The 21,412-nt window shown below is 33.6% G+C and overlaps 5 protein-coding genes and 2 non-coding genes across 7 annotated transcripts; 4 read left to right on the forward strand and 3 right to left on the reverse strand.

Annotated features, from left to right (window-relative positions):
- Positions 1-268: 268 nt before the first annotated feature.
- LOC125847893 (uncharacterized) lies at positions 269-1,405 on the reverse strand. The gene is made up of 3 exons (XM_049527615.1): positions 1,166-1,405; positions 794-1,058; positions 269-697 (listed from the first exon to the last, which is right to left on the reverse strand). Exons 1-3 carry the CDS (start codon positions 1,278-1,280, stop codon positions 475-477), a joined length of 603 nt encoding a protein of 200 aa, XP_049383572.1. The 5' UTR covers positions 1,281-1,405; the 3' UTR covers positions 269-474.
- A 5,040-nt stretch (positions 1,406-6,445) lies between these two features.
- On the forward strand, positions 6,446-6,597 carry LOC125849592 (U4 spliceosomal RNA). Its single transcript, XR_007444670.1, has one exon. It is a non-coding gene; the product is annotated as a U4 spliceosomal RNA (small nuclear RNA).
- Positions 6,598-7,251: 654 nt separating this feature from the next.
- On the reverse strand, positions 7,252-10,362 carry LOC125847881 (GPI mannosyltransferase 1). Its single transcript, XM_049527603.1, has 4 exons — positions 10,057-10,362; positions 9,314-9,496; positions 8,047-8,594; positions 7,252-7,951 (listed from the first exon to the last, which is right to left on the reverse strand). The coding sequence occupies exons 1-4, from the start codon at positions 10,328-10,330 to the stop codon at positions 7,637-7,639; spliced, it is 1,320 nt and encodes a 439-aa protein (XP_049383560.1). The 5' UTR covers positions 10,331-10,362; the 3' UTR covers positions 7,252-7,636.
- An 889-nt stretch (positions 10,363-11,251) lies between these two features.
- Positions 11,252-16,291, reverse strand: LOC125847883 (thiol-disulfide oxidoreductase LTO1). The gene is made up of 7 exons (XM_049527605.1): positions 15,998-16,291; positions 15,639-15,918; positions 13,434-13,690; positions 13,235-13,347; positions 12,696-12,843; positions 11,639-11,776; positions 11,252-11,476 (listed from the first exon to the last, which is right to left on the reverse strand). Exons 1-7 carry the CDS (start codon positions 16,097-16,099, stop codon positions 11,393-11,395), a joined length of 1,122 nt encoding a protein of 373 aa, XP_049383562.1. The 5' UTR covers positions 16,100-16,291; the 3' UTR covers positions 11,252-11,392.
- A 1,446-nt stretch (positions 16,292-17,737) lies between these two features.
- On the forward strand, positions 17,738-17,933 carry LOC125849632 (U2 spliceosomal RNA). The gene has a single exon (XR_007444705.1). It is a non-coding gene; the product is annotated as a U2 spliceosomal RNA (small nuclear RNA).
- A 195-nt stretch (positions 17,934-18,128) lies between these two features.
- On the forward strand, positions 18,129-19,029 carry LOC125847895 (senescence-associated protein DIN1-like). Its single transcript, XM_049527617.1, has 3 exons — positions 18,129-18,285; positions 18,407-18,460; positions 18,654-19,029. Exons 1-3 carry the CDS (start codon positions 18,217-18,219, stop codon positions 18,726-18,728), a joined length of 198 nt encoding a protein of 65 aa, XP_049383574.1. The 5' UTR covers positions 18,129-18,216; the 3' UTR covers positions 18,729-19,029.
- A 1,020-nt stretch (positions 19,030-20,049) lies between these two features.
- LOC125847894 (protein IQ-DOMAIN 20) lies at positions 20,050-20,845 on the forward strand. The gene is made up of 2 exons (XM_049527616.1): positions 20,050-20,319; positions 20,660-20,845. The coding sequence occupies exons 1-2, from the start codon at positions 20,095-20,097 to the stop codon at positions 20,828-20,830; spliced, it is 396 nt and encodes a 131-aa protein (XP_049383573.1). The 5' UTR covers positions 20,050-20,094; the 3' UTR covers positions 20,831-20,845.
- Positions 20,846-21,412: the final 567 nt, after the last annotated feature.

The raw sequence follows: 21,412 nt of genomic DNA on the forward strand, positions 1-21,412 counted from the left end.
TACACAAGTCTATCTCCATTTTGTACAAACACGACATATCTACCCAGAAATGTGGTTTTCACATCACCCACCCCAGCCAGAATATGATTTTTGATTTGCTAATCATTATTCACGGGAAGAGGTGAAGAACTATGTATCCTCACCCAGTCTTATGATTCTTCTACTTCAACATTTTCTCAGCAACACCACAAAATTCTTCATGAAGTATATTCATCTTAGAGAAGGAAAAAAACATCATTCCAGGATTTTTCAGATTGGAAACCATCAATGCTTTCAAAGTTGATAACCTTTGTACTATTACTATATAACAACAAGAAGAAGAAAAAGAAGTGCTTGCTAGTTGCTAACCTCCATCTAATCGTATATACAGACCAAAAAAATTTCATCAGATGGAGGAAGAAAAAAGAAGAAAGCCACAAGGTTCCTACACATCTAACTATGAACCGAAAAGACTGCAAAAGGCTACCAATTATCTTATGAGATGCATCTCATGGAGTACATTGTAACAGGTGAGTCTACTGCAGGCGCATCACCATAGACCCTGGCATGATCACTCTCCAGGCCATAGTCCATCATCGGACGGTACTCAAGATCTTCATCATGATCGTACACAAATTCTGGCATCCCAATCTCATTCCTCCTCACATGTTCCCACAGATAATCAACCCTGCTCACATACCTCAATTTCCCATATAACCTGTGCACATAACTCCCAATTAGATTTCTCCCCTGTCAATTCTAAAATAGGTTTTCAAAAAAAAAAGTATTGTATCTTTGGAATTGACATTCTTACCCTCCGCTGAAGATGAAGCGACCAAATGTGGCAAGGAAGAGCCTGGCTTGAAGGCCAGGGTGAAGAAAGTAAACAGCCTCCAGATTCTCTCGGACTTTCACCGGAATCGCATCGTAGAACGATCGTAAAGCTGACACTCCGGGAAAATTCTCGCTTTTCTCCACATCGGTGTGAACATACACCACGGCGAACGGCCTTTTCTCAAGTTCTGGAAAGATCTTCTCCGCTAAATACTTGTTCACTACTTCAACACTCAGATTTCTAGCTGATAATCCACAAACAAAAACAAATCCACAATTCAGACCAAAAACTCAACAGGAATAATCAAGAAAACGAAATATATATATATATACATAAAAAAAAATTGCTTACCAGGAAAGAATTTTCCGATGATGCGCAAAATTTTGCGGCCACGTTTATCTCTGCCTTGGATCTTGAAGATTTCGAGTTTCTCAATAAGCTGTTCTTGTTCAACTTCTGTAAACATGGTTTTTAGAATTTCGATTTGAGATTGTTGCAAAAGTAAAACGCTACGTTTAGGATGAGATATGAGAAAGAAAGAAGGCCGGAGAGGATTTTATATAGCGAATGAGGAAAGGAGAAGATGGGCGGTGGAAGGAAAGAGAAATGTTATCCATTTAGGAAGGAGGAGAGGAATATTAGGGGAATATTCGTAAGGATCTTCCATTTTGTAGGTGGGACCGAATTTGTTTCCTTGTGTTTATCATTGAGACACTCCCCGTGATCTCATGGGACCCTTTCTTTAGGATTTTGGATCAATTATTTGCCCTTTCTTTTTTTATCTTCCTTTTGCGCGCTCTATTATTTTTATTTTTTTTTTCTTTATTCCCTACTATTATTACAGTCGATTATTTCTAGAGGGTATTAATGTATAATCATATGATCGATCATTAATTAGATAACACAATTCTCGTTTATCGAAAAAATTATTGTTTTAGTTAACAGTAATTAAGTTTATTTCTTAAGTATTAATTTTACACCAATCCAAAACTATAAATTGTTAAAGATAAAAGAGGCTACTAGACTGACTTTTGTGATTTTCTCATGCCTTTTTATCTTCTTAAAAGACTCTTTTGGATCATGAAATATTATTATTTTGTAGAGATATTATTTAATTAATAAATTAATATTTCTTAATTTAAAGAGTATTTTGAAATTTAATGAGGATAATTTTGATTACATTAAAATCATTGTATCTTACTAATTTATGTATCATATTTATTGATTCACATAAAAAATAAATTTATTGTACATAAAATACAATGAATGCATCAAAATTATTGTATCTTACTAAATTATGTCTCATATTTATTTAATTATTATAAAAAATATTTTTTCATTATACATAAAGTACAATGTATGTGTATGATTCATTATAATATTTCTTTTGGTTAAATGATTCATTGTAAAATAAATTTAATAATTTAATGATTTATCGTAAAAATGAATTCATTAGATATAATATTCATTGTTTCTTAATAATCAAATATTATTTATTATATCTTTACTAAAAACATTCTATGTATAATGATGAGATAATAAATTATATAAGCAACATAGGAAATTTCTTGAAATCATATTAAAAAATTGCTTCTCATTTAAAATGTATCATAAAATCAACCATTACAAACCAAAAAAGCATTATGTGAGTACCAAAAAAAAATCTTTTTTAGTGCACCACATGCACTAAAAAAGATTTACAGTCGTGGCAATACCGAAATTTTCGGATGCAATAAGAAAAGTTTGAGATGAACCTCAACTAGATTTAAATTTTAACAAAAAATAAAGCACAATAAAATCATATTTCACTAAATGGTCTAATATATGTTTATATTTTAAATAATTATTAATTTATAATATTAATAGAACCATATATTTATATAGAGGTCTTCTAAAAATATATTATCTTTTATCCTATCGAAATGAGTAGTTTTTTTTATTGACACAAGTCAAGACCGAAGAAAATATTATCTTAAAGAGATTATTACTTTTACGAATTTTAATTTAGTGAAATTTTACTATAGTTCCAAAAATCGGTCGCTTCAATGTGGAATGACTACAGTTTTAGAACGCTTGCCTTAAGGCTAATTGAAAGAAGGTCATTGCAAAATCCGGAATTGATTGTTGATCTCCTCGAGAATCATTATGATGATTTTGGACTATAAAATACCTAGAGAGAGAAGGATTTCGTAAGTTGCTCAGTTATGAAATATTCCCTCTATTCTATATTAACTGAATTTGTAAAGCAATGTATATTTATTAAGAAAAACAATCAAGGATATAATTTAAACCATAAAGTTTCAATATTGTCCTTTGTGGAATCACAAATATTTTTGTAATTTATATCTTAGAAAATATAAAATGCAATAAATAAGAGGGCAAATATGGAAAAAAAACTCAAACATATATCTTGAAGGCATAATACATAAATATGACTCTTAACTTGGCATCAGCTGACGTCTAACAACTATGACCTTTAACTTTGGATGTGTACAAGTAGACTTAAACTTGTATAAAAGTGAGCAAATGGACACATTCGTCCTACATGATAATTTTGTGTCCTATGTGTATTATGTCATGTAGGACATGTGTGTCTACTTGTTCAAGTTTATACAAGTTTAAGTACCTAATTGTGCACACTCAAAGTTGGAGGGCATAGTTTTCCGTTGAAGTCAAGTTAAGAGTCATATTTATGTATTATGAACTTTGAACAATGTAAAAATCCTAAAAACATCAATTAATATGGAATAGAGGAAGTAACTTTAGTCGAGCCGATGGTTCGTCCCAAATTTCTTGAGCCGCCACAAGCATCTCTGTTATAACCATGTCTTGCGGTCTAATCCGCGTTTTTGTTAGGTTTGGTTATTGCCCCCACACAATTGCTATCCCTCGGTTTATGTTTATTTGTTAATGTTTGACTTGACAACTCATTAAGGAAATAACTATTGATATAAATATTTTATTAAATTATCCTTATTAAATAATATTAGTACTAAGTTTTGAAAAATTATTTAAAAAATGAATATTTAATGTTAAGAGTAAAATATGAGAAAGTCTTTTCTTGATATGTCAAAATAACAAATAAAAATAATTTTAAAAAAAATTAAGTAACAAGTGAAAATAATCGGAGAAAGTAATTCTATATTTAATCATATAGCATCTAAATAATCATAGACCACTTGACTAATTGGTGAAACAACTCTCATGTTAATAATGAAATAATACTAAAGCACGCACTCGTAATTATTAATCACATATAAACACAAACAATCTTAGAATAGCATTAGAAGAACAATCTTAGAATAGCATTAGAAGGCGGCCTATTGTTCAAACTTTTTAATTAATTTTCTTGAAATAAAGTATGATGTATAAAATAATCTTCACCAATAAAATTACAAAAGAAGGATTGGCCACCGTCTCAAGCGTATGTGCTAAATTTCTTTTCTTTTTTTAATCATCCGATTGACACAATCTACGGAATTCTTTGCAGCCTATCCTATACTGCAAGGATAAGTTTGTCTCTTCATAGCAAAATTCCATTTAATAATAGAAATTTGTTAAATAAAACTAATAAAATAATAAACGCTTTTGTATTATTTGGAAGTAGGTATAATAATTAAGTAAATGTTGCAAAAAACTTTATGCGAGTGGTATGTAATTTGCCCATAGTATTGTACTAAACCAATGAAAGAAAATCACTCGATACGGAGTCACCTTTGTTAGGGAGCACTTTATCCTCAATGTGAGACTTTCCAGCGCGAATCCAAATTTAATCGGGCTCCAATGTGGAAATCGGACACCGGATGAAAACAAAAAAAAAAAAAAAAAAATCACCCACCATACTTCTCCTTGATTTTTTTTCATGAATTATCACAGTAATCTAAAAGGCTAATGTGTCAGCCAAGATCATAATCCATGGGCTCAGTCAATCATCTGGTTTTCATTTTAGGGTAAAAATGAGGTAAGAACGAACATATTAAATCGATTGTTATTGATTAAGATTTTTTTTAAAAATATTGTCTCAACTTTAATAATGATAATTATTGTTTTTCTTTTAGTGTGAGGATTTAATATAGCTAATAATCAATAATTGATTTTAGATTTGAAGCATAATTTGTTTGATAGTAGTCTATATAAAGGTACATTAACACCGTTAGCATAAAGTTTATTCATATAGAGCCGGCTTCTTTAGAGATAATTAATGATGTTGCAAATTGCATTAGAGAAATGATCCATGCCAATTGCCAAGCAAGTTGATTTATATTCAAATTAAGGCACTATCAAGTTGAATAAGCTATTATGTTTGAATAATTCAAGTCAAGAGAAGGAAATTCAATTAGAAGAAAAAGAAAAGACAGAAAAGTTGAAGCATATGCCAAATAAATAAATAAATTAGTAAAAGTAAGCACTAATTTCCCTACCTTTAGTACGTTGTTGACCACTTTTATTGAAGATAATGATTGTACATTATTAGTCTTGGTCCCTAATTAACCTGCATTTTCTAATACGTTATTCTAATAGATATAGTTTTAAAAAAGAAGCCACAAAGCCCTACTACATAAGAAATGGAAAATGATGAAACATATCAAATTAACATATTGGAATATTTTCAACCATATGGAATTAATCATAACCAAATTGGCAAATACTGCTTTAGCACGATTATTTTTAGAGCCCTCTTGTTCTATCTTTATTTCATCAAATGAGAAGTTAGAATAAGTAGTCAATTTTGGTTTATAAATACAAAAAATAAATATAACACAACTAGGTTACAATATTTTCATGATGCTCTCGTGCACGGGTTCCCTTCTTTGTCCAAGATTGACAACTTTGAACGGGAGATCTCTCAATCAAAGGGCTAGAAGGTTCAAATTTAAACCCCCTTTTTAGGTCGAGTTTATCACATAAAATTTGTCTGGTATGATTTTTTTTTTTGTTTGTATGTTTACGGGAAATTTCACGAGTCTAAGTTTGCCGAGCTGGAGCTATATAGTAACCTTGTTTGGATGGTTGTTTGTTTCACGTATCATATTATATTGTATTAAATTATTTTGATAAATATAATATTTGAATAGAATATGCCATTATATAATGTCACACTTGAACAATTTGAAGAATGAATCCACAAGAAAATTAATGTAGAGTGTGGAGTAGAGCTATTACAAAAATTTAGAGTGAAGAATAAAATGAGTAATAAATAAGATAAAATCAGAAAAAATAAAAAACACCATTTCATAGTTAACGATACAATAAAATTTAAGCATCAGTTAAAACAAATATTGTATTTTTAACAAACAACATAATATAGATAACAACTATCAACCTTCCAAACAAGTCTACTATTCAAAATTCAGAGTTACAGATGCAAATTTGGATCTGATTTATAATACTTATCTTTAAATTCCAGTTTACCGTCAAGGTAAAACTACTTGACGTTTAGTTTGTGTTTCCAATTAAAAAAATGACGACTATCTTAGTGCAGATAGTCATGGGTTCACTAACCTTTTCTATTAACTTTGGTGTACCTATATGGCTTATGGTAACCACGAATTATCTCCCACATCGGACACATCAAGACAACGTTCCAGAAATGAGGCATATAATAAGAGATAGCAGGTATTAAGTAGAGTTATCTTTGCGCTTGGGGCAATGACGCAGCTAGTGAGGTTCTAACCGAGGCGCGTCTATTGCTGGTTGAAAACTATTTCCAAACCCCCTCTTTGGCCTGGGTTCTGCCTTGGCCATTGAGAATTTTTGAAAGGGCTTCCCTTCTGGGTTAAGCCCTCCAATTCTAGTCTAAAAATATTTTTAGTAGTAATAATAATAGTATAGAGTAAACAATTGAACCACAGTTGAACAAGTAATAATAACGTAAAACTTGTGAAAAGGGTTTTCATTGAAATGTTTATAACAAGTGTGCACCGTAATATGCTTAACCTGTTATAACATAAGGCACCTATGCTAATATAATTAGCACTGAGTGATGTTGACACTGGCCATCCATCACTATTATTGTATATGCACTATCAAACTGAAAAAACAACATACACCCCTACTCCAGTTAACATTATAATCCTCAAGGATTGCAGTAGCATCTGGAGTTAATTGTTCGTAAGCATATGATGATGATCATTTCAGTCCATACACGGCATTGAAGGAGAAATTTGCTTATGCAAATTGATAATGAGCTACACTGGGTATATATCACGGAATCTCCCCAAATATGCTCTGATATAATTGGTAGCAAACGAGACACAAGGAATCACGCTAGAAAACAAGGTAACAGGAAATGAAAACAAAGGAGAAGAGAAACTGTACATTGAAAGAAAACGGAATAAATGGTAAATGAAAGGAACAACAAAAGAGATATCTTTATTATACCAATCATATTGGCTTTACAGTGATATTTAAGCAAGCTTTGCAGATGGAAAGGATTTGACATCACTCCTCTAGCTGGCTAACTAACTCTAGCAAAGGTGTGGAATTAAAATCAAGCTAAAATGAGAAGTTAACTGAATTAATAGAACTTCAACTATACCAAATGCAACAAAATCGCAATAAACAATTGTAAATTGCTATCATAGTGAAGTATGCACTAAGCAAAACGACCCAAACTTGAAAAAATAACGTCATTACGATCTCTTGCTACATCTTTAGTGAAGGTATTTTTAAGCAGCACTCCTTTTGGAGCTATGAAAAAGCCAAGTGCTTTGCCTGATGATGAAAGGCTCTACAAGTTCCGAACATGGCTAAATACACTACTAGCTCGAAAATCCCCCCCCCCCCCCACCCATTGAATTAGGAGGTATATCATCTGATTCCTCATCTCTGTTTGACATGTTTCTTTGAAGCGGCACGAGATGACTGTTGGAAGACTGGACTATATGTGTGTTGCTGGATAATATTGATAAGAACGAAAGTATTTGCAGCCAAGAATAGCAAACCTGCCACCCAGAGTTGAAGAAAGACATTCTTTCCTTTGAATTCAAGCAAATAACCCCACAATAACCAGTGACCCTGAGCTGCCATCCACAGCAAGATGCAGACCAATCCTTTTCCTCTGAGCTTCATGTTGGTCCATGGCAGGATTAGCGGCAAGAGACAGAAGAACCAAACAAAGTATTGAGCAGTCATAACCTGTCAGAGGAAAAGAACGTTATCTTGCTAAAGGAAAATCAAGCTAATAGTCACTGATTCTCAACAGAAAAAATAATCAAGCATTGCTGACAAACCTTGTTAAATGCGACAAATGCCACAGTCTGCACAAAGAAGCAAAATGGAAAATCCTGCGCAAAGCGGAAAACAAGAACTAGCTGCACCATAATCTGAGGCAGAAATGAAACGAGCTTTTCCAAGTTTGATAACTCGTGTTCATAGTGCAGATATATATGGTAGAAATAAATTGAAAAATTGTGCCTTGGGTCTGTACGCGTGAGATGATAGAGCAGTGCTTCATGCAAGAAGTCCCAGCCATATAAAAAGAAGAAAATCCCGGTAAGGAGAAAGAACAAAGCTCCAGAAATAAACCCAAACATTATCCTCCTCCAGGTAAAAAGGCTTGTTAAAAAGTTGCATATACAACAAGGATCCATAAGCTTTTTACAGCTGGAAGTCTGCTGTGACTTGCTTTTTCTAGAACTCCAATTCACAAGAGCAGGTTTTGTACCATACTGGAAGAACAGGGGATCAAGAACTAAAATGATTGGAAGAGCATAAATTATTGGATAGATCCTCATGTGGACGACAAGCCCATACCAAAATGCAGCTTGTACTAAACGACCTGATCAGGGAAACATCACCAAAATCAATAGAGCGTGAAGATTTATAACTTCCAAAGAAAAAATGAAGCCACAGTTCCCACTAACCCAAGTGGAAATACAATTATCTGACCCAAAATATCGGAGGATTCTTGGAAAAATTCTCAATTAAAAAAAGTTTGTTGCTAAACCCTATAAAGTTCCAGAGTTAACATTCTTGGATTCTACTTTCCCTTTAAACTAGAGGCTCACTATAACTTCAAATTGCATAATACTATGAAAAGAAACAGAGGTAGATTCAGGGAAAATCTTGTTTCATGCTTTATTGGAGAAACCAAGTAAAAGAACAATATTCAGCTTACACTGATTGGTTGCTAAAAACCTCATTCACTGTCCGATAATTTTGGGTTGGGCCACTATACACCTAACCCTGTGGAGGAGTGGGAGGAAGACTCAATCTTGACCGGTGGTCAATGAGAAAAGCTTCTTTTCAACCAGTTCCATCACTTAAATCATGATTCTCCTAAATACTTCCCCTTCCATATGTCCCCTCTTTACAGTCATTTACATTGCCCCAATGATAATTAAGGTAGATTAAGAAGGAGACAGGAACCATTTTGAAAGAGATAATAACAGAGAAAGTAACAGTAGGGAAGTTAACTTACAATGAAAAAGAAAAATTTAGGAGTAAGTTCTCAACATAACTATATTAAATGTAACCAAAAGGTACTGGAAGTTTTACCATTCATTAGACATAGAATAATCCAAAGGATCATGGCGCAGATGATGGGCTCACAATTCCCACGAGTTCCAATGGTAAAGGTAAATGGATTCAAAAGCCATACCATCACTGAATAGGTGCATAATTTCTCAGGCACTCCTCTTAGCTTTAGAATGGCATTGATAAGAAATCCCACGAGAAGATCTGCCGCACGAACTCAATGTAAGTTTCACTAAGCATTTCTGTTTTGAAAACATAATTAAGATGTCTTCTAAGAATATCAATTATGCATTTTTTGCAATAAGAAGAGACAACAAACCCACATACAAAGGTGCAAGTTCAAAAGCTATTTGTCTACTCTTAGATTGATCATCTACAAGTTCAAGTCCCAATCAACAATTCATCCAGTCTTTAGTTATACATCCACAACAACCCCAAAGACTGCCAATGAAACCTAAGCAGAGAGAGCTGCAGAAATCTCTTGGAAACCACATACAAGGAGCATTTGTATGAGGGAAAACAAGAATTCCAAATGACTAGATTAAAAATGGAACCTTTGCATTGTCTTGAAATTAGAACCTAACAAGAGCTTAATACAAAATTAATCTTTCATGTATCTCTCTGTTCTAACAAATAATAAACACAAATCATACGAAAATTGTGAAGCTCAGACTTCTTCAGCATTCAACGCGAATAAAAAGAACCCAAAACATTAAGGGACAAAGAAAGAAAGAAAAAAGGAGAAGAGAAAGGGGAAATTTTACCTGAAGCAGAGAAGATAAACTTTCCCCAAGAAGGATGAATGAAAGAATTGGGCACAAGAAGAAAAGCAATCAAGGGTGAGTAACGATATGTAGATCTTTGATAAGGGGATTTTCCGGCAGCAACTAAAGCAGCTGCATCTGAGAAAACAAGATAGTCCACATCTGTGTATCGAACCTGCATATGGGTATCTTGCCATTCTCCGTAAATTATCAAAAACAGCCTAAGAAATGCTGAGAATATCAGCAGCGACTTCAGATTTACAGTCACCATCATTCAGGAACTGATCGCTCAATAGCCAAAACAACAGAGGATGTAGTTACAAGGAGGGGTACTTCAGCATTTTATTTATTTATTTTTCTTAAAAAGTACTAAAAGATTATGACTTACCACAATTTTGTACAATTATCAAGAATTAAATTTCACTAAATATAAAAAATTTACAGTTTGGATCTTGAATAGAGTCAAACATTAATCGTTTTTTAAATAAAGCAAGTTAATTTTGAACTAAATCAAGCTAGTTTTTAATTTGGGGGTTTCCATGTTCAAAAGTAATTTTTATTAAACACTCAGTTTTGTTTAACTTATATTGACTAGAGTATTAAACTCAACATTCAATTATGTGTTCTATCACGATTATTGAAATTTTAAAATAAGAATTGATTGCATTTAAAAAGAAGCTATTGTTCCAAACTTCCAATTGACGTTCTTGATCACAAAATAATGAATACTTGTATTGACAAGTCTAGAGAAAAGATTTCCAATTTAGGAAAGTCAGTTCCTCCTGTAATATAAAATAGAATTTAGATTATATACATCTCTACTACTTCAATCTGTATCGTCTTCACTTTAGACAGCATTTGTAAAATAGGAAATTAAACAGGGAAATTCATTTCAAGAGTTGATCATTCACATTATGGGATACAATCACTCTTACATACATACAAAAAGAATAATCACGAGATACTTTTTCATCTTCAGGTTACTCTTGCCATTAGATTGTTGTCAATTGTCGTCACAATGGGTTCAGATTAGGGAAAAGTTATCGGCAAAGTTTGGCATCGAAAAAAAAAGAAGAGAAATAGACTTTCATGGGGAAGTTGGACACGTACAACATTAGAAGAAAACAGTACCACAATATTCAAATAATTGTGGGTAATAGGATTTGCTTGATATATATACGATCCACTCGGATCCTTCACTTCATCATACTATCTATTCAGTTTTACTAACATAAGAAGATAATTACATTATGAAACTAAGTAAATACCAGAGGGCAGTTATAAGAATTCATGAACTTCGATATCCTAAGAATATGTGACTGTTGGTCAACAGAGCTCATTTAGCCTCAGTAAGTTCTTCTTTCATATCGAAACCAGACAGTGCAGCCAGCTCCGAAAGCTTCTTCTCTCCGCTAAGAACCTGCCACAATATTATAGTTTTAAGGTCCCTCAATGGAATTTGGAAAAGAAAGCTAGAGGTTCAAACAGCAAGATGGTCATTTTCTTATCGAAGGTGTGAATAACTGGTGCCTTTGTATAGGTTACAAAAGATTTTTCTAGCATAAAGAAGGTTCTTGCTCACCTCCCCATTGATCACCCATGTAGGGAACCCTTCGAGTTTTGCTTCTTGACATGCATCGATCATGTAAGTTCCCTTCTTAAGTCCATAAGGAAAGCATTCTACATAGTCTAGTAACTTTGCTGCTTCTCGTCCAAACATCTTGTTGCAGTGACACAAGAAATAAACCAATTTAGTACAGAATACAAGCAACTCTTACCTATACTGCTAAGTGCATGATGCAAATCAGAATTTTTAGTGGGATCTCTACGGCCTTTTTTTATATTCTTAAAGATTAGTTGCAATATTGACAAACAGTTCGGGTCAGAAATCTGGGAATCTGCTTCTGAACTCTAAGGATAAATTCACTGAAGCTCTTAGCCAAATTCCAGCACCAGCATATGAAAGAAGGAAATATAAGGGTCTCTCTTTTTCCCTTTAATGATGCTCTTACTTATTTATGGAAGACGTTAATATTCAACCCAATAGTAGTTGATGCACATTCATATTCTTCCCTACCCATATCATGTTGTCTTTTCCCTTATAGAATGTTACTTTAGGAATGTAGCAATCAGACAACGTGGCTGGAGCCTAATCAACATCCACGCTTCACCCTACCTACATCATGCTAGATTTGATAATGGGGAAAGATTTTTCTTTCCCATTTTCTATGTAAGCAAGTTTCTTTTTTTTTTTTTGATAACCGAGAAATCCATCTGTGACCCGCCCTTTGGACCAATCACAGCCTTCTAAACTCGGTGGATAATGGGCCCGCCCCTCTACCCTTCTCGACTTAAATACCGGGCTTCGCTTTGCATGGTGTGGGGCTTGAACCTGCGACCTATGCCACAAATCCTCCACCTTTTGCCACTTGAGCTAGGCCTTGGGGCAAGCAAGTTTTTCTTTCTCTGAATCTCACCAAATTTTTTTTTGCCTACTGAAATGATGTCACTATGCCATTGAGGCAACCAAAATGGAAATAATTTTAGAAAAGCTATCATTTTCATATGCAGTTTTTTGTTTTTTGAGAAACCCATCAAAATGCAGTACTAAGAAAGCACATTTGCAAAAGAAAGAGAACCTGCTTTTGTTCCTGGCAGTGAGAACACCAGAAAGCCCCATACATTTTTGCCCCAATTGAACGCAGGTGTTTCGCTAGGGATATAGCAAAAGGTGTAGACTCTGATGTGATCTCTGTTGTAAAGTATTCCATCTCAGACATAGCAGAACTGCAAAAGATGGGAAAAGGATTTTGAGTAATTGTTCTCTGGAATAACGTGCATGATCTTTTCACCAACTATACATTTCAGATGATCTAGAGCTTTACCTGTGACTTAATGACTATACATCAAGAGCTTTTCTATCTTAAATTAACCAAGATATCTTGTTACTGCTAAACCTAGAAACTGAAACAAGCTTCTCTTACTTGCTTTAAGCTTGTAGCTTAAATAATTCATGGAAGTTTTTATATAAGTTAATGTGATTATCTCTGTAATCAATGCCAATCAAACATTCACTACTTAATGCAAGAAAAGGGAACTCTTGCCTATTGTCCTTTCAATCCAAAGACACTTTGCCTAATATCATCCTATAATGTGTGAATGTGTACGGATTCTTTACCCTGTGTTTGCAGGCTGAGAGTCACTGTATGAATTGTTTAGGGTAGAAACCACCAAGAGAACTATAAGTAACTGTATACCCACATCTTTTTGCACCTCTTGAAACCCCAAACCCTGTATACAAAAGAAATATCTTTGTCATTAGCATTGCATATAGCAATAGAAGCTAAACAAACAATGTTCTCTGTAGTGGAGATAACCTTTATACTGCTGACGAACAAACTAAATGACAACAGGACAGAAGCTAAACAGTATGGACAAAATTCCCCAGTGAATTTTGTGCTTAGGATGTACAAGAAGTATGCACTGGCAGCTGCCATGGAAGTAGTTGTTCCAAGTAAAACCAAACGCCCATTAGCTTCACCAATTCCAAGAGGCCTGCTTTTCTGGCCCAATTGTATCCCAAGTATTGCAACTACTCCATAAGCAACCATACCAATCAATGAAAGAGGAACACCTGGCAAATGAAAAAGGATGAAAACTGAATCTCTTTCCAAACATATTACCTGCAATTTAAGGGACATACTGCCTTCAATTTATTGATTTTCCAATCTCTGTCTTTCAAATCAAATAAATACAACTTACAATGTAACAAAATTAGCACTGCATTTGTTATTAAGTCTGACAACAAAATAAACTATATAATACAATGTGCTACCTCCTCTGTGATATGATTTACCATCAAAAGGAGTTAAAACATTTTGTTAGAAGAAGAAATCAGATAGGGTAGGTTTTCAACAAACTTCCAAGGACTAGGAATCAAACAGATGTAACAGGTCCAATGGGATGGGCAGCTGCAAAGATAATCTATCCCAGCCCATAACTGGCCCAAGTATGCCCTGAACAATTCACCCCAGTGTTTATTTTTTATTTTTTTGGATAAGATAAAGGTCGAACAATTCACCTCTGTGTTATGCACACTATGCACATAAAGTATATGAGAGATTTACAAGCAATTAGAGCCACATCAGTACGAGGATTAGGTGTTGTTACTTCCAGGAATTGGTTTATGTTGGGGCCTCACCACTATGAGATAAAAGAGCTGCAACTTACAGCAATGTTTACTGTCAACATCTTCTTGTCAAGTATGTTGGACCAATTGATATTGGTTTTTCTAATTCTGGCTCCACGCTGGAGTTTTTGTAACCTCAGTGCAATCAATGTGTGCCGGCTTATTGTAACACTCAGATAGGGGAAAAGTCCTTTGATTCATCAATGAATACTGGAAGTGGTATGGGTGGAAATGATGGGGACCTTATGGAGGCGAATTGGGTACGGCACAGGTTTCTCAGCCCAATTGCATTTCTAGGCATCCCATTCATTGATAATACAAACTATCTACCTTACAGAGTCTCATTTGAAGACAACTGAAGATTATGTAACTTAAAAAAAAGGCTATTATCAACATATGCTGGTCTAATTAACAATAGATTCCTTCAGCTAATAACCTCTTGTATTTAGTAAGGTTTCTTGGAACCAACTTCATTTTATGTCCTCAATTAATATTTTTAACAAGCAAAACTTACTATCTCCATGTACAACAATAGCGACATCTAAGTTTTCCTAATTAGTTGGGTCAGCTATATGAACTGCAAAGTTAACATGCTTTGGCTGGAGTAGTATTGGGATGGGGTTATCCCTGGGGAAACTCCAATTGTGTGAGCTTGCTCTATATCTAATTCCAGGCCCGGATAAAGGAGGAAGGTTACGCCAGCTTGACAACCCATATAGAACTAATCAATTTACGATGATTACTAGCAATACAACAAATTTACTATCACCATCAGTAAATGGAAACTTTACCATTGTCATCTTAGTCTGTCTGTTTCATTACAAAGGATATGTTTGCAGAGATATTATACTACATAAATAGATGTATTCCTCTATTTGTTCTTCCAAACAATTTTTACTTACAAACAGATAAAGCAATCCTATTGCATTACATGGTCTTCTATACAACAACATTACCTAATGTAATCCCAAGTGCGGTCTGGGGAGGGTGGTGTACAATGTACACCAGACCTTACTCCTACCTCATGAAGGTAGAATTATGTGTTTTTCACTAAAATACTTAAAAAGGGCTTCTTCAACTTCTTAGTCAAAATAAGACACTCAATTGGTGAAATAGGGATAAAGATTATTATGTCTGGTAAGTACATAATTCATAAAGAGAATCAAACAAGAGGCTAATCATAAAAGAGAGGCGTGAAATGGTAAGACTTTGCCAAACTCCTAAATGTGATTGTATCCAATCACTTCTTCAGGTTCCCACCAATTTTACTTGTACAGATGTGTTAATATTTTCATATTAAAATCTGTTTCTTTTAACAAAACTTTGGATACTTATAGAAGGTTACAAAGATAGTCCTAAAGTAGAAAGTTGAAAAAATAGCATGGGATATTACCAAATACAGCTGAGTAGCTGCTGTTGAGGATGTTGCCACAGCTGGCACCATCACCAACAGGACAAAATGCTTCAGAGTTAGTGAACTTGAGGAACGTCAAGTAAGAAGTCTCAAGAAACCCAATCCCTCCAAGTGCTGCACACCAATTGTATGCTGAAAAGCCTGTATCAGCAGAAGTATCTGGCAATACCACCTTAGATTCTGATTCTGTCTCTGCATCTCCGACCTGTCTTGATGAGCAGTTCACTCGAAGCAACAACAATCGCCGAACCGAATCTCTCTTTAAGAATCAAGCAATAAAAATGTCAATATTTGAGAAGAAAAAAAGTGAATCTTGAAGAGATGAAGAGTAACTGTACCTTGAGTTGAATGAGAGAAGATATGGAATTAGAGCGAGATGGAAGGAGATGAGAAGTCTGGGTGGGAAAAGGAGAAGATGCTACGCCGATGATACTGGCCATCAGCTCAGAATTGGATACCACCCGCCGTGAGTAGTGGTGGTTTGACTAGCTCTGCGGTGGTTGTTGGTCGTTTATTGAGCTGCGGAAAATGTTGCTCGTTACTGAATATAGATTTGGACCGGAACAAATTTTGGGCTCTGGCTTATTTTACACAAAAAAACATCCTTTGGTAAACTTTTTTAGTATGCCTTTAACATTTTTGGGCTGGAGTTCAATAGGAAAGCAAGTGAAATACGTAGTTATTACTGTTTATTATTTAGATGTAACTTAATTTTTTGACGCGAGGATTAATAAAAAATAATATTTCTATCTCTCTAGGAATAAAGTTTGTGTATAGCCTTCACCTGTGAGATTATGTTAAGTATGTTATTATTTATAACTTAAGTTGAAATAAAAATATTGTGAATACTTAAAGGTTTTTTGAGTTGAGATTAATATTTTACTACATTCAAAATATTTTCAATATTTCAATTAAGATTAAATGCTTTAAGTATTTATGGACAAATTAGTAGAGAATATTGCTCCTCGCTAATTTTGAGTCACTTCAATTTTCGGATCAAGGTCTGATTTCAATTGAAGTTTGTGAGAGTATATGTGTTGGAACCTGAACTGAACTTGAGAAAGGAAGTTGTGAAAGTTAAAGACTTGCAAGTGTAAATCAACATTTCACTTTGAAAATACATCTTCAAGTCAATATTATTTAAAACTTTACATAAATTTTGTGTTTACAAGTATAGTTGCATTACAAGAATAATAAAATAGTATTTCATGCTCAAACAGTGTTGTTCACCTTCATGTTACAAGTGTCGTTGCTCCAAATCTTGATTTTTCTTGTGAAAAAAAGTTGGTGGTATTCAATCAATAAATTATACAGTTTAGGATGCCGACTTGCCAAGTGATGTACATTTTCCCCAAAATTACTTAATTATCAAGAAGGAAGGCGACCTTTTAAACTCATTAGTTGCCACAATTCTTTTAAAAGATAATCATAAGTGAGTTTAATTATGTATATAAAACTTTGTAACAATTCTCTTATTCTGTTCTATTCCTTAGATTTTGTTTGAACATATCTTGGTACTTAGAAAACATAACTCATACACAACTAAAACACCTAAAGCTTCAAATCAACTTAAAGAACATTTTGGTTGTAAACTAGAATGATTTTTGGTTAGTTTTTGAAGATGAGTTTTTCAAGTGATTTCCTTGCTTACTAACAAAATTTATTTATTTATTCAAGTAAAATATATGTTCAAACATAACTTCAACTTCTAAATATCTTTTTTCAACTTCAGTATTTCATTTTTTTTTTAATTTCACTCAATTCATATCCAAGTGACTATCAAGTTTTTTTAAGGACTAAAACCAGAAAGAAAAAAAAGTTAAAAGTTCACTTAAGAAACAGAAGAGCTAGACCAGAATTTGCATGAAATGTGAGCAAATATTAATAAAGAGTACTCTTTGAAGTTTCATTTATTTTCAAACTTTAATGTTTTCAAGTGAGTGCGTCTCATCTTTTTCAAGTTCAAGTTTCTTTTATTTTTCTTATGTCTGTATATTAGTTTCCCACATCGAAGGCAAAAGCAGGACTTGAACGCAAGTGTTTTGTAATAAAACCCAGTCACTTACACTGGACAAAGCATACCTTTCTCGGCCTTTTGGCTAAGATCAAGTGTAGTATCTGTTCTTATCAGTTTAATATCTGATATGTGGGCCATTGGTTCACACGATATTAACTCAATTTTTTAAGGGGAAGAGTCCATTAAGGTAGCTTGCTGCCTGGGCTCTTGCGCGTCGCCCATGCGTTGCACTACTGCACGGGCCTGGCGCACCCCACCAATTAGAGTTCAATTTTTTTTATGTTATGTTTTGCTCTATCATTACCTCCATCCCCACACATTCATTTTTTTTATCGGCAACTCTGAAGCAAGAAGTATGATCAATGTATTGACAGTTTAAGTGGTGAATTTCACATCATTGAACCTTATATATTCTAATAGATAGTGTTACCAAAGTCCAAAATATTTTTTTGTTAACAAAATAAATACCCAACTCTACAATAGTAGTTTTTAGCACTCTGCTAGTATAGTATTCTTTAGCTCTGTATATTTGGTGTAGGGATGATAAAGAACCCCAATTTCTTGGAGGAAGTGTTGGAACATTTTGGGAAGGATGATGAAATTATAGTTGTAAGTCCACAAAACTACTAGTATATGATTTTATTTTAATAATATAAGCTTCAATTTCACGAGTTAAGATGTCAATTTCTTTTTGCTTAGTAAAATCTTTTGTTGACTTCGCATTATACAGGGATGCCAGTTGGGTAAGAGATCATTTATGGCTGCAACTGAACTTCTTGCTGCTGTAAGTCCCTTACATACTACAGCTTTAGAATAGAAAATTCTTGAAAATGAAAGTAATATAAATAACCCAAAGTAATTTGGGCCAAAAAATAAAGTCTTAGACCCTTTACGGATTGAATTGTGATAATAAATCGACAAGTTGACATAAAGTCCTACGTACGCTACTAGTTAATTACATGCTATATATTGTGCAGGGATTTACTGGGGTGACTGACATTGCTGGTGGATATGCTGCTTGGACAAAGAGTGGACTTCCGATTGAGTCTTGAATATAAAGCATTAATAGCCTTTTATTTACTCACATATAAAAGGGTAGATTAATAAATAAGTACACCATCTTAATTACTTATGAATATAATAACCAGTAGTCAACATGGCGAAATCAATTACCGTTCATCACATCAAAATGTGGCTGAAAGTTAAAGAAGCAACTTGCAAGATCTTTTGTATAGTAATTTATATTAGGTGATATCCGATGTGGGAGAATCTGTATTGCAAGCAATATGTGTAAATATTGTTCTTCTAATTCTGCTGTAATAAATAATATTGGCCTGAAATGCCTCTCATCTGATGACTTCCCCCCTCTCCCAAAATGGTTGCAATGTTTGCTTTCGTAAAGAACTCAGTGAGATTTAGTCGGAGCTCTAATGCGGGCTCTGGACAATGGGTGGAATTTTTTAAAAAAAGAACAAAGAAAAAGAGAGCACTTCCTAACTTCTGAGGGACACTTTATTAATACTATTGCAAAATTTTTCCAACGAAACTTGCAAACTTGTAAAAATTATTATTGAATATCTAATTCGAAAAATGAATTTAACTATTATGAGAGATTTAATATCGAAGTAACAAAAAGCGGTTAAATAATTTGGAACAGAGGGGATGATATAAACACTTGTATAGTTATATGTTCTTGGGATTAATTCTAAACAAGGAAAACTGACAAGCCAGCTTTATTTTACTTCCTTGCTTTGGATTGAAAACAAAGATAAATAAGTAGACGTTAGGTACATATAGATTAGGTGGTCTAATTGATCAACACACAAGGAAAATTAAATAATCTCATTCTTAAATTAAGGAATCCTAACGAATAACAACCGGATGGAAATATGATTAAAAAGAATGGTTATGCATTTGCAAATTTGAATTCTCTGGTGTGAAAAATATTTACACAATCAACACATATAATGTAATTTACATGTTAAAATCTAAGATAACTATTAATTGATAACTTGCTAAAAATAGTAATTATATCAGTCTATTATAACATATTAACATGTTAAATTATATTGACGTTAGCGTATATAAACTAAATAAATCCTTTTTTAGTTTTATGTTTATCTTCTTTGACTTTGTACAAATATTAGTTGGTATATGTTCAAGCATTAGTGGCCCCTGCCCTGATGGTGGAATGGTCCTTTGAAATACTTAAAAGTTAAACAAAATCAATTTCATCTTTGCCACGTTCTAGTAGACCTATTGTTCCATTCTCTTACTTTACTAACAAACATGTTGCCCACGCTTCCTTATTTCCACAATGTTAGTATAACACACATAAAATCTGTCTAATTCAGTATCTCTGCCAGAATTGAGTTTGACAAAAAAAAAGGCTAACAATATTAATTTGTAGTATCAAAGATGAGGATGTCTAAGAAGAATTGGTTTGGTAATATCAGAAAGAAACTATTCAGGTCATCTCCTCCACATAAAAATATCATTGTTCTTCATAACAACACAATTACCAATAGGACTAGCAGCGCCAATGGACGGTCATCTACAAAGAAAAATAATGGGCACATCTATTTTATGTCTAAAGAGGATATGGCTGCTATTACTATCCAATCTCATTTTAGGGGACATCTTGTAAGTTCTACCAATTTTAGTCAGTCATCTTTAATTTGACATTACTAGAAACAATTTTTTTTCTCACCGCTAATCGGTGAAAATTGTGCTAATAGAACATGATTTTCCCACCAAATCAGCTCACTGGAAAAATGCATGGTGGAAAACAAATTCTCGTTGAAATACTGAGAAGCTTCCTTACTTTTCCATATGAAACAATAATCACATTACTACTTTTCTTTCACATCGATTCAATCAAAATATCTGTGGAAATAATCATTGAACATTTTTCAATGGGAAATAGTGATTTTTTTAGTAGTGAACATTTGCTAATACATGTGTTGTTGATTCAATATTTTAGGCTAGACGGGCGTTTAAGGCACTGAAAAGCCTTGTGAGGCTTCAAGCAGTGGTACGAGGGGCATGTGTGAGAAGACAAGCAAGGATAGCTCTGCATTGCATGCACGCCCTTGCACGATTGCAGGTTACTGTCCGAGCTAGGCAACTCCTCAGCAAGTGCAATGACCGTTGATAAAAAATCTTTTTAATAGTGTAAAAAAAATATTCTGCACCGTCAAAGTACGTATAGAAGTTAAATTCTTGACCAATTTTCAGATGCAATTCAACGAAAATTAATTATAGGGGAATCAGATCATAGGATGGAAGGAATTACTGAGTCAGAGTGCCTGAACATGACTTGTAATGTTGTACGTCTAATTCTTGTTTAGAACTTGGTATTGCAACTAACAAATGTTTCCAGTGTTGTACTTGCATATCGTATTTTCTTTTAGATTTATATATACATCTTATAGGTTTGATTTTTGTAAGCTTTTGAAGAATATGTCGATTATCTGAAAGATATGAATGTTCTTCTAAAGTACATATACTATGTGTGTATGTGGTTACGTTGTAATATGATCTAATTTTCTTCTATTCTTGTTTCTTTATGTCTTGCTAACAGTTGATTCTTTTCCATCTCTTAGTACCAAAAAAGCTATTTGTTTTCATCGTTATTTCTTTTCAAATTATACATCTAGACTCTACGAACCTCAAATTTCACTTCTCACGCGCAATTCAATTGCAGAGGTATCTATCTATCTATACATTGAAAGCT

The sequence above is a fragment of the Solanum stenotomum genome, chromosome 12, assembly GCF_019186545.1.
Source record: "Solanum stenotomum isolate F172 chromosome 12, ASM1918654v1, whole genome shotgun sequence".
Lineage (NCBI taxonomy): Eukaryota > Viridiplantae > Streptophyta > Magnoliopsida > Solanales > Solanaceae > Solanum > Solanum stenotomum.